Source organism: Urocampus carinirostris, chromosome 1, assembly GCF_059441175.1.
Source record: "Urocampus carinirostris isolate Australia breed hairy pipefish chromosome 1, RoL_Ucar_1.0, whole genome shotgun sequence".
Lineage (NCBI taxonomy): Eukaryota > Metazoa > Chordata > Actinopteri > Syngnathiformes > Syngnathidae > Urocampus > Urocampus carinirostris.
Genome location: NC_142349.1, coordinates 15,390,989 through 15,403,556, shown reverse-complemented (window position 1 = coordinate 15,403,556; position 12,568 = coordinate 15,390,989). Strand labels below are relative to the sequence as shown.

Here is a 12,568-nt window from a genome sequence, read left to right as displayed (position 1 = left end):
CACTACTCTGTATTGATTTTCAATTTTTCCATTCAAAGTGGGAGTATAAACTCCCAAAAGGGGGGATAAGGTAACAGAAGAAAAAAAAAAAAAAAAAAAAAGGGGGGGATATGTTGTGGTAAATACACTTGCAAATGTAGAATGGATTTGCATACATGTAGAAATTTAGAAAGACTTGCTTACAGTAGTGGGAAATGGTCGGGTAGACATCCTTGAAGATACTCTTGGCAGACATTAAGTTTCCTTGAAGATAGCGTGCAAGGGACGGGACGCTCTGTACTTGATACGTGATACAGGACCGCCTTTTGGGGTGTACTCAATCGAAGCCTAATCGTCACTACCAGCTTTAAATACATTGTCATGTTCCTAGCTCTGTGAGATCTTTATTGACGCATCAATAAAGTGACATCTCCCTCCGTAACGAGGCTGGCTCCTGTCTATTTCTCTTATCCACATATGAGAAGACTTTTCTCTCGATTATCGGACCTCCAATTTCTCCAACACTTTCAACTGTGTTTTGTCTTGTTTTTATCTTATTACCTTGACTCATCTTGAGTTCATCCTGTATTTCTATCTTTTGATATTCGAAATATTATTTTATGTATAATTGTATGTAGTCTCTTAGATTTATTACGCTGGCAACTGTGTGGACAGCAAAGTAAGAATTTCGTTGTGCAGGGAAACGGGGTTCTTTACTGTGCATATGACAATAAACACTTTTAATTTGAATATGCGAGGGACTCTGTGTTGTTGACTTTAAATTTGTTGAGCATAAACAAGGTTAATTTTTGCTTTTTAAGATTTATAAATGTTTTAATTTTATTTACTGTGTTTCTCACTGTTATTATGTTTGTATAAAAATGTAAAGTTTATTCTTTTTTTCTTCTTTTATCCATCTTTTTTCTTTTTGTAATATTTGTCTTTTGTTTCTTTTTTTTTCACCCCAATTTTTCATTGCCTTTATTAAACTCACTTTATATTGTTTCCTGCTAATTGTTATTTTATTGTCTTGTGTAATGCTTTTATTTGTTTCAAGTGTAGGCTAAATCTGTTCCTGGTGAGGCGCAACAAATATCACAAGGTTCCATAACGCAACTACCTGTTCTTCTCTATTCAACTGACTTGAATACTGCTCAGAAAATTCTTTAGGATAAAACTTTTTATTAAGTAACGAAAATAGTTGCTTTCAATGGTGACTAGTCACTTTTACTGTAAGGTAATTCAGTTAGTAACTCAGTTACCTTTTGGAAAAGTAGTGAGTAACTACTGTAGAATTCGGACTATAGGGGCAGTGTTATAGGAACAAACGTTTTGTACATACAGTACATGAGCCGCACCGGACTATAAGCCTCATGTGCCCACATTGAAACATTAAATATTTACAACAAAAAATGCTACGCAGAAAGAGTTTTAATACTATACGGTACCTTAACTCCTTAATGTTCTGAGAGCTCGCCGGTAAGGTGCCGGACCGTTGGTAAACAAATATGTGTCTGTACGATGTCACCAGTCACTGAAATACGTCATGCCACATATTTTGGGAAAGCTTAAACTCTTAGGATTCAAAATACAGTACACTCATCAGAGAAACATTGCGGTCAGTCTATAACGATATACCTGAAAAATATAAAGCCAGTGTAACTCACCAGTACGTCCCCTGGCCGTCTTTAACTTTTTTGAATGTCCTAGAAAATGGCTTTGTTCCATCAACTACAATGCATAGAATCCAACCGTGTAACATATTTATTCCAAAACACACAAAAATTCTGATGAATAAATAGGAATCCGCCTTAAACATTTCTTCTTTGTTGGACGTTGCTTCTTGTAATCCGTTCACTTCATCATTTCTGTTTACGAAAAAACAAACTCGTGAAATTACGGTCTTTCCAATATGGTCGTAAGCCCTCCCTGTTTTATTGACACCTTTTCATGATGATGGTAGTTTTATTCGTGCAAAAAGCGCCAAGTTACAGTAAACTCTTCCGCGTGTCTCACTTTTACTGTTCTGGTGTCCCTGGCGGTCGTTAGAAAAAAATGCATCAATTGGCCGCATCATTGCATAAGTCACAGGTTTGAAAGCTTGGGAAAAAAGTCACGCTTACAGTCCGAATTTTCAGTATAACCAGTCGCGGGGATCTCTCCCGGGGAGTAATTAAGTGTTAAACCGCCACTGCGCAAAACGAATTACTTTTTTTAAAGTAACTTGCCCATCACTGCTTTTAATACGTGGGCCACAAACGATCCTCACGCGATCCACGTATTTGAGACCCTTGTTCTGCACGCACGCGCGCACACACACCCAAGTGGCGGCATCGCTAATCCCCAGTGGCTGGCTGTACACTTGCAGAGAGTGCGTCCATGCATGGTGAGCTCAGGCGGGGACGATGTTGCGGAGGGGCCACGCAAGCAACCAGTTGCTCTTCAGCTGCCAAAGTGGATCTTCTGTCACAACCTGTTGCAACGCTGCAGGGGCAAATCCAGGCATATTGTAGGAGACTTGCACAAAACACCACGCTGATGGCAGCGATGCTGTCGTAAGGACGAAGAAGGAAGGTTTTGGGGTGGTGGTTCGCCTCTCCGGTCCGGAGGGGTTTTGCGGCGCTTTTCCCTGTGCAACTCTGCGGAAGAAGGATGGTAGAGCTGGAGAAGGAGGTACTCCCGCTGCCCCCGCGGTATCGGTTCCGAGACTTGTTGCTCGGGGACTGGCAGACCGACGACAGGTAAAACGCCGATCGAGTGGCTCCTTTTACGCACGACGCGAAACAGCTCAGATTCTTGCAACAACAACCAAAAAAGTGGGAGCGTCATATCTGCGGTTTGCATTTTCTATGTTTTGCTGTGGAGTGATGCTGCAACAGGTACACTTGGTTGCCTGTGCGCGCATGCTCAAGATGCCTTAAAACCTCGAGTGACCACGCCAAAGAGACCATTTTTTTTTCATAGTGGTGGCCAGATGAGGGTATTTAAAATAACGGGGTGGCACACCAACACTTAAAGCCATAGATTCAGGTTATTGAAGTAAGGTCAAGGAAAAAACTACCAGAAAGACTTAAGGATACTGCTACTGATATTCTTTGGTGTATTGTGTAATATTTGATATAACTAATGATTGGATGTGCTATTCATTTAATGTGCGTAGTCCACATTGCTTTCCAGTTGAGGAGCAACGTTTTTCCTGGTTGTGCATTTGGGATTAAATGCACAACTGACACTACTACAATTCAACGATATACTGGCAAGCTGGGTGATCCTTGGGGTGGCCAACGCATTTTGTGGTAGAGGGGGGTGGCGCCACTGTTCAAAGCAAGAGTTCTTACTAACTTCAGATTTTTTTTCTCGCAAATGCGTTGAAATAGACCAAAGTGTCAAACTTACAGCCTGTGGGCCTGCTGAATTGTTTATGAGACTACATTTCCTACGACGCATGTCTACTACAGTATCCGTAGAATGACGGTTCAGCGCCACAAGACGCCAGTATTTCCATATTGATGTCAACAAGTGGATTTGAAAAATAAAATACACTAAAAATGTCCTTTGAGATTTTATACAGTTGTAATTCTACATAAGAGACATGCTCGTACCTCGAGCGAATTTTCCTTATACAAAATAACTTAAAGCAAATTAATTTGTTCCCGGTCTCCCAAAAGCATCCAAATTAACCCTAAATAGCCTTAATAAACATCTTCCTGATCACTCAAACACATTCAAATAGTAATTGAACATAAAACGTTACACTAATAAGATGATAATAAAATTAGTTGAAAGCCTAGTCTCTCGTGGTAACATCTGGAAAGTCTTGTAACCTGGATTTTGCCTCATATATCAGGCAAAGTTTTGGCTGAAAATGCATTTTGTATCTCAAAGTTCTCTAATCTAGAGAAGCTCATATGTAGATGTATAACTGTATCTATTTTTAACATGTGTGGTGACATTTTTTTCAATGCAACTGTAATGTTTGTGACTTGAATAATTCTATAAATAAATTAAATACATTCATTAATAAATTCTGAGTTACTTTACATCAAGGAATACCTTGCATTTATTTAATATTCTAATTACATTTAGTTGAATTTTAAGTTACACTTGGCCCTTTGAGGACAGCCGTTACACGGATGTGGCCCTCAGTGAAAATGAGTTTGCCACACCGGTTTTAGACCTAAGAAATCCATTTCTAAACCCAGTAAGGATGGGATCATGCTCAAGTGACGATGGTATTGCACACATCATCCTCTAGTCCCGTTTCTCTAGTTGTCATAATAGCAGAGATTCATGGTGGACCATCTGCCACCTGAACAAGCAATTTCAAGTGGCTGGTCCCTGTAACTGGCAATTAACCTTTGCTTACACTCCATTTGCAGGCCAGCAGATTTGACGTGGTATATGATATGCAGAGCTTAATTTGGATATTTCATTAGCACGGCTGATGCAAACAAACTCAACCTGGGGTTGACGCACAGACCAAGGATCACTCATTCTCTACAGAGAATGCACAGAAGGACCTTAACATGACTACGCAAATATTTCGGAATGATTCCTCAACAAAGAAGCAATGTAATGCCACATTTTAACATTCAGCACCTGCTGATGATACAGCCACACATAAACGTCCATCTGCTTGTAGCACTTGGCGCTGCTGGTGCTTATCACATAATATCAGACATAACTTGGTTAAAAAAGAAAACAACAGCAGTGGGTACAATATGTTATTGGAAGTCATCGCAAAATGATCAAGCTGAGGATGCCAGATTGTCCGAACATTTGAGGAAGGACAACGATTAAATCAACAACACACTCTTTTGTTCAACAGCAGGGCCCGACAGCTTTCAGTGGTTTACCCCTGCCGCATCATACGGGTGCCCAGCCCATCCTTAAGAACGTGTCCACAATCCCACTATCCTTTCACAACACCTCTCCACTCCTTTCTATCACCAATAAGAGCTCTAGCTTCCATTATATTTAGACCTCTTTCCTGCAGTGCACTCATAACACCATCCACCCACGTCAATCGCGGCCTTCCTCTTGGTTTCTTTCCATTGACTTCTGCTCTGTAGATCCTCTTCAACATTCGCTTCTCATCCATCCTCTCCATGTGTCCAAACCAACCGAGTACTCTCTTATCAACACGCTTGCTCAGTTCCACGACTACTCCAGTTCTGTCTCTCACAATTTAATTTCTCAGTCTATCCAATCTTGTCACTCCTAACATAGTCCACAAACACTTCATCTCAAAAACATTCAACTTCCTTCTTAAATCTGCGTTCAGGCTCCAAGTCTCTGCACCATACAACACAGTCGGCACAATCACATTCTCATACAGTCCCCTCTTAACATCCATACTCATACTCTTGTTGTTCATCACTCTCATCAGAGCACCCAAAACCTTGCTTCCTTGATTGACTCTGTGCAATACCTCACACTCCATTTCACAAACTGCAGCCACATCGCAACCCAAGTACGTAAAGCTTTCAACTTCTTCCAGCACCTGTCCATGCAACCTGATTTCTAACGTCATGCCCACTCCATCACGTGAACACTTCATCACCTTACTCTTCCCAACATTGACACATAACTCACGCCTATCACATACTCTTCCAAACTCCGTTACCAACCTTCTCAATGTTTCCTCAGAATCAGCCACAAGCACTGTGTCATCTGCAAACAACAACTGACTTACCTGCCACACTGTTCCACTGTTGTCCATCATTTCTACACCTCTGCCACTCTTAATGTTGAATAAGAACTTAATGTACACCTAAAATAAAAGTTACTGTCCCTTTAAAATAACTTATGCACAAACATGCTTACAGGGTACTGTTTCTGTTTTCTTTGTTTTATTGTAATGAAGCAAAGCGCTGCAAAAACTCTAGCATATCTTTAAGCCCTTACTCCGTGTTGCCTCATGCCGAACTACAGAGTCACAGAGCCAGTCCGCTTCTTGAAATTCTCTAAACAGCCATGGCTGGCCCTGAAGTTCATTCTAGTTGTACCCAACGCTGCCTCAAGTTATAGGTCCTTGTAGATAAAACAGCAACTTCTGCTCTGTGTGATGGTATCTCCTGCTAGCCCCTTGTCCACAATAATAAATCCCTCCATCTTGTTGTGAATAATGGTTTGCAATTTTGAAGGCACAGTCACAGTCTTTATCATTTTTTACTCTTGATGTCATCTTGTGTTCTGATAGCATCCAGATAGGAGATATTGACTGATCATACTGCTTAGTCAGGTCACTCACACGAACACCACACTCATGTTTGTCCTTTATTTCCTGCTTCATTTAAAAATACATAATTTTCTTTTTTTCTCAAAAAACACCATATAATTTCCGATTCTAGAATTTATGCATAGGGTCGCTAACAGCCACAAAAAAGAGATGCAATACAATAAAAGGAAACTTGCTGTGTAATATAAAGAAGGGCGCGGGATCAAGCGCCGGGTGGTGGGAAGATCATGTGCAAACATGTATGAGCTGATGTGGCGGTGAGCGAGTCTCTAGTGATTTCCTCTGGGAATGCTCATAATTTGGATTTTTTTTCATAAGTTGAGCAAAAAGTGCTGGATAGGTGCCCTTGGGCCTATCTATCTATCTATCTATCTATCTATCTATCTATCTATCTATCTATCTATCTATCTATCTATCTATCTATCTATCTATCTATCTATCTATCTATCTATCTATCTATCTATCTATCTATCTATCTATCTATCTATCTATCTATCTATCTTTCTATCTATCTATCTATCAATCCACCAATGTAGTTAATCTGGTCCCTCACAGTAGCTATTTAATTTATCACTTCACCTATTTACGGGTTAACTTACTTAAGTAGCGACCAACCAAACAGCCTGAATGCAAATGTATTTAATGCTTTTTTGTTCCTCTTGAATCATTCTGCATACCATATCCACTCATCTACCAACCTACCTACATAGTTAGCTAATTAATCCATACATTTACCTACATACCAACCAATCCTTGTAAACATCTAACTAGCTACATATCTACCAAAACATGTACTAATCTATTTATCCACCAATCTGGCACGCGAGTTTTCTCCCTCCTTAAAAATCGACCCACCGAGTCCTGACCTACCCTCCTACCTTCCAATCTAAATACCTGCAAATCTTGCAAACTAGCTATTTTGTGGACCAATACCCACTATGATTGCAAATGTAGTGGGTTCACTGGGTACAGAGCAAGAATGGAAAATTAAAAAAAACACCAAAAACGTGATTTTTAGATAAAGCGTCCATTTTTATTATTTGTGTCCACACCTACACGTGTTAGTTCATCACTTCAATGTGTTTCCTTTTTAAAAAAAGTACGTATACAAAGTTTAATTTTAGAGCAGTACCAGTTCAGTGCAAACGTGAGACACTTTGGAAATGCTTATGGCCTTGGACACACAATAACTTTTCAGTGATAATTTAACACTAGAGATTTTGCTTTGGACTTTAAGTGTCTGCTTTATGACGCAAGGCCTCGGAAAAATAGAAGAGTTGATTATCAACAATTTAGTAGCAAGTTTAGATCACTCTATCCAGGTTATCCCCCTGCTTCCATTTCATCTACCCACCTACCTAAATAACCAGAGGTAGGTAAAGTAGCTTTTACTCACTGTAAAAGTACCGTTACTTCAGAATACTATTACTCAAGTAGGAGTAAAATTAGTCATTCAAATACTTGAGTTAAAGTAAAAAAGTACTTGGTGAAAAAGTACTGAGTAACTGTAGTGTCATCAAATTTATCAATTGATCAAAGTCCGTCTAATTAACAACAACAAAAAAGCATTTAATAAAAGTAGATTAAAATAATCAACGTAAATTCAAATGCTTTAATATACAATAAAATAAATATAGTATAAATCAAATAAATAAATGAAGAACATGTAACGCCAAGTAGCACATTTTTATCTTAACAGGTGCTGCAAACAGAACAACAAGGTAGCCCATGAACCCGAACAAAGGAGAGATTGGACATAGTAGCTGGTTATTGGTACCCTTTTTATGGGGAACATACTTTTGGGTTGAGGCCAGGGGTGCTCCTCCTTTTCTGTGTCTTCTTAGTCGGTATTGCTAAGTGACTTTTTCGATCTGTTTCATCTGTAAACAATTTTCCTCCCGCTGAAGTTGAATATGGTCACGTGACCAGGCTGTTATGTTTGATTGGTTAAACATGGTAGAGCCTGGCGGAGTTCTGCGTCAAAATAAATGTGCCTTAGCGGAGACAGCGGGTTTAGTGACTAGCAATAGGAATCTGAGGTTGGCCTTGTCACCTGATAAACACAAACATTTGGCATAGAATCTTAAAAGTTAGACCAACCGCCTCACTTGAAACATTTCATCAGGGCGTATAAACAAAAGGGAGGGTTTGAGATTGCTTTGTGTCCGTGTGTGTTTGTGTGCCCTTGTTTATTGGTCTAAGAGCTGTTGCGGTAATACACTGCAAACACTGCAAGATCAAGTGAAAAAGGACAAGCTCTTCAAAGTATACAGCCTGTGTTTGCCAGATGATCACTTGGGGGTTTACAAGTAAAGTTCAGTGCCTCTATTGTCCTCGACCAAATTTTTAGCAACACAGGAGCAGGCTTTGGAAGTAACGAAATTCAAGTCACGTAATTAGGATACCCAAACAATGTAATTGTATTCTGTTACACTCCCAGAAATAATATGTTATCAATTTACAGGTAAACTGAGTTGAAATGATGATTACTGCGCAGGAGCACGGCGGCGCAGTTCATGTCATGGGAACCTGTCGTGGGTTCATATCCAGCTCCAGACTTCCTGTGCGGAGTTTGTATGTTCTCCCTGTGCGTGCGTGGGTTTCCTCCGGGCACTCCGGTTTCCTCCCACGTTCCAAAAAGATGCATTTCAGGTGAATTGGCCGGTCCAAATTGTCCCTAGGTGTGAATGAGCGAATGAGTTGTCTGTCCCTGTGTGCCCTGCGATTGGCTGGCAACCAGTTCAGGGTGTCCCCTGCCCACTGCCCGGAGATGGCTGGGATGGGCTCCAGCCCCCCGCGACCCTAATGAGGATCAGCGGTACGGCTAATGAGATGAGATGAGATGAGATGAGATATATTTACACATAATGCATCGATAGAAGAATAGACTTTTTTATGGCCATACCACCGTGAGAACGCCCGATCTTGGTCAGCTAAACAGGGTCGAGCCTGGTTGGTACTCGGGTGAGTGACTGCTTAGGAAAACCAGATGCTGTAAATAGGTCATTTAGCACACGCTCTGCTGTGACAGCAATGACTGTACCCTTTAAATATAGTCGGTGAAAATTAGTTTCCCTAGAGGGACCATATAAATTGAATCATTTAAAAAAATCATAAGTTCAATCACTGACAGGAGAGAGACAGAGAGAGATGAGATTTAAACACCACATCGTATTGTAGTAAGTTCTGTATCTGTTGCGCGGATTGTACAGATTGCATGTTTGTCGCATTGTGTTGCAGGTGAACTAACTTTTCTTTTTTTGATGTATTTTGTTTTTCCTTCACTGTATCATTAATTTTGTTGAATGTGCGCCAGCTAGCAGTTTAGTGAGGCTCTTTATTTGTGTGCGTATTAGTGTGTTAGTGATGCGTTCAGTGAGATTTAGTACATTTGATTGATGGTCTTCTTTTTGTATATTGCAGTTAAAAGTTGTTAAAAACCCACTATACAATCACTGTATCAATGTGATCTTAATGTATACTAAAACAGAGCATACCATGGGAAAGAGAAAGTTTCGTTTTTGCTTTATAAAATGTACTCAATGCATCATGGATCTATCAACCGACTGAGTCGTAGGGGCACCGCTTCCTGTGGTGTGTCTTTGGTGTGTCCCTTTCCAAGCCGATTTTTTAGTAGGGGTTTGATACCCTGTGGGACACAGAACTGGTTTCCATGGTTAATAGTAGCAGGAGAAGCCTCCTGATCTGGCTTAGATACAGCACCTTCATCATATGGTTGCCGTTGTTTGCTGAAAAACGTCATCCTGCTCTTCAAAGATAAGCTAGCCTTTGGCGTAAGTACTTCGGGATCAAAATTAGAGCACTTTTTTGTAGGACTACAAGCAACTACCTGACCTTGGTTTCCTTCAATTGGTTTTCAAAGTTACATTGTTCATTTATTTTCAACAACATTCTGGAGTTTTATTCTTATTATGGGCGGATGAGAGCATAGCACATCAGCCCCATGGCGCGGATGTCCAGGGTTCAATTTCAGCTACCGGCCGCCTCGTGCAGAGTTTGTATGTTTTCCCTGTGCAAGAATGTGTGTCTGTCTCTGTGTACCCTGCGACCGGCTGGCAACTTGTTCAGGGGGTTCCCTGTCCACTGCCCGAAGATAGCTGGGATGGGCTCCAGCACCCCCGCGACCCTACTGAGGATAAGCGGAGCAGATAATGAATGGATGGATATTTTTATGATGTTTACTTTGTCTTTCATTGTCATATTTCTTAGTAATCCAAAAGTAATTGAAAGTAATCAACAGGTAAGTAATAAAAAGTATCGGATTACATTTTTAAGTAACCCTGCATGGGAGGCACTGCAAACGTGATAATGACGTGTTGTCATTTTCATTTCAAAACAAATAGGTTGACAAAAAAAGAAAACGTAGCTAAATGGAGACTTCCATTGTTGTGTGTCACCTTATTAACAAGCAAATAACTAACAATATAGATACAAAAGATAGAAATAGTCTGCATAAAAGTGGATAGGGAATAATACATTTATATGGATTAAATCTATAGTGGTTGGTTATAAATAAGATTGGACACAAATAAAAATACATGTTTGCATAAAACTGCAGTAACATTAAAACATTCTTGTACCATCCATATCTCCATTTTTTAAACAGACATGCTATTAGCTGTCTTCAAGCACAATTTTTTTATTATGTAGTTGCCGTGTATTATTATAAAGGTTTTTTTGTATCATATTGAACATGTTACGTTTTTACCATGTTTTGGGGTTACCGTTTGAAAGGGGAGACCTTTCCATTGATCCATTGATTTTTGTGAGTGAAGAAGATTTGAATAGAATATACCTTTATTGTCATTGTTACAACATGGGTTGTATATATTGTGACAACGAAATTGGACGTGGCACTCCAGGGCCACATTTTACAGGGAGGATAAAGAAAACAAGGAGATAAAGGAACAAAGAAGATGTTTGTACTGTCCTTGATTGCATAGGCTTTGTTTTCCTCCGGAGGGGGGTGTATGAGGGGGTGAGGGACAGACAGAGATGACCGGATCCAACTAGATGTTTGATCTTACTGTACACACAGTCCAGTGTTTTTCCCTAATTGTTCAGTCCACGTACTGAATGAATAAAGAAGAAATTATTCGAGCGCTTCTAATAAATGTACGTACTTGCACACGCCATACAGTGTGCTTGACAGAGGCTGCAATGATGACTTAAGCCAGAAGATGGGGGCAGTGAGTAGAAAATGTATACATTTCGGACACCACCTTTATCTTATACAACACAGATTGGGATAATTTCTTTTGATACTAAATTATTTTTTCAACCCAAAAATTGTACCCACAAATACAACATTTTTTTCACATCACTATGTCTCTTTTAAAATCATTAAAGGACATAAATAGTAGTCTGCCTGCAAATATTTTAGTGCATGTACACATTATAACAGAAGTGTCTTCTTTTATTTACTGTTAATAAAGAGGAACATTTGAAGAATCTGTATTAGAATTGAGTTTACAGCATGGTATTATAGATGAGGAAATTGCATTTCCAGTAATTGATGCATCAAGACTTATTGTAGAGTTACTTCTGCTGCCTTTCTTCATAACATCCTTTTCATTTAGTTTTACACTTCATTCTCCCTCGATAGGAACTGTAACACAATTGTAATAATATCTAATAACCTTACAAAAATGCTGTAGTTGAGAAAGTCAAGTCATGTTTATTTGTATAGCCCTCAATCACAAGGAGTCTCAAATGGCTGCACAGACCACAGATTATTGAAAACTACAGACTATTATTTCACCATTCCCTCATCTAAAACCTACATGAGGGCAAGGGAAATCTAAAAAACTTCAACATGAGGAAAACTAAGAAACCTTGAGAAGGGACCGCACATGAGGTAATCCCCCCCTTCCAGGATGACCAGGCTGCAACGGATGTTGCAATAAGAAATAATACACATATATTGTCAACATGAAACATTGGTCATTCATAAGCTATAGAATAAAAGTGTGTTTTAACCCTAAATTTAAACAGTTCCACAGAGGTTGCAGATCGAATCTCAGGGGGAGGAGCATTCCACATCACGGGGGCCCGAATGGAGAACGCTCTCGATCCTGCGGATCTCTTGGGATCACTAGTAGACCAGCATTTTCAAAGTGAAGGCTCCAGCCCAGAACATAGGGGGAAATTAAATCTGAAAGATATGAGGGAGCAAGTCCATGCATGATTTGGTATAATACCAACAGAACCTTAAAATCACATCTTAAGCTAACAGGGAGCCAATGCAGGATAGCTAAAATCGGGATAATGTGATAACACACAGCTAAATGTTTGAGATTTTTTTCAAACTTGAATAGAAATACAAGT

General features: G+C 39.7%; 1 protein-coding gene across 2 annotated transcripts in view; it reads left to right on the top strand.

Annotated features, from left to right (window-relative positions):
* Window positions 1-2,347: 2,347 nt before the first annotated feature.
* Window positions 2,348-12,568, top strand: part of kcnt2b (potassium sodium-activated channel subfamily T member 2b) — a 79,504-nt gene continuing 69,283 nt past the window's right edge. For both annotated transcript variants that reach the window (XM_088328322.1, XM_088328314.1), the window contains exon 1: window positions 2,348-2,720. In XM_088328322.1, coding sequence (XP_088184448.1) covers window positions 2,632-2,720 — 89 coding nt within the window. In that variant the 5' untranslated portion in view covers window positions 2,348-2,631. The remainder of the gene's footprint in view (window positions 2,721-12,568) is intronic.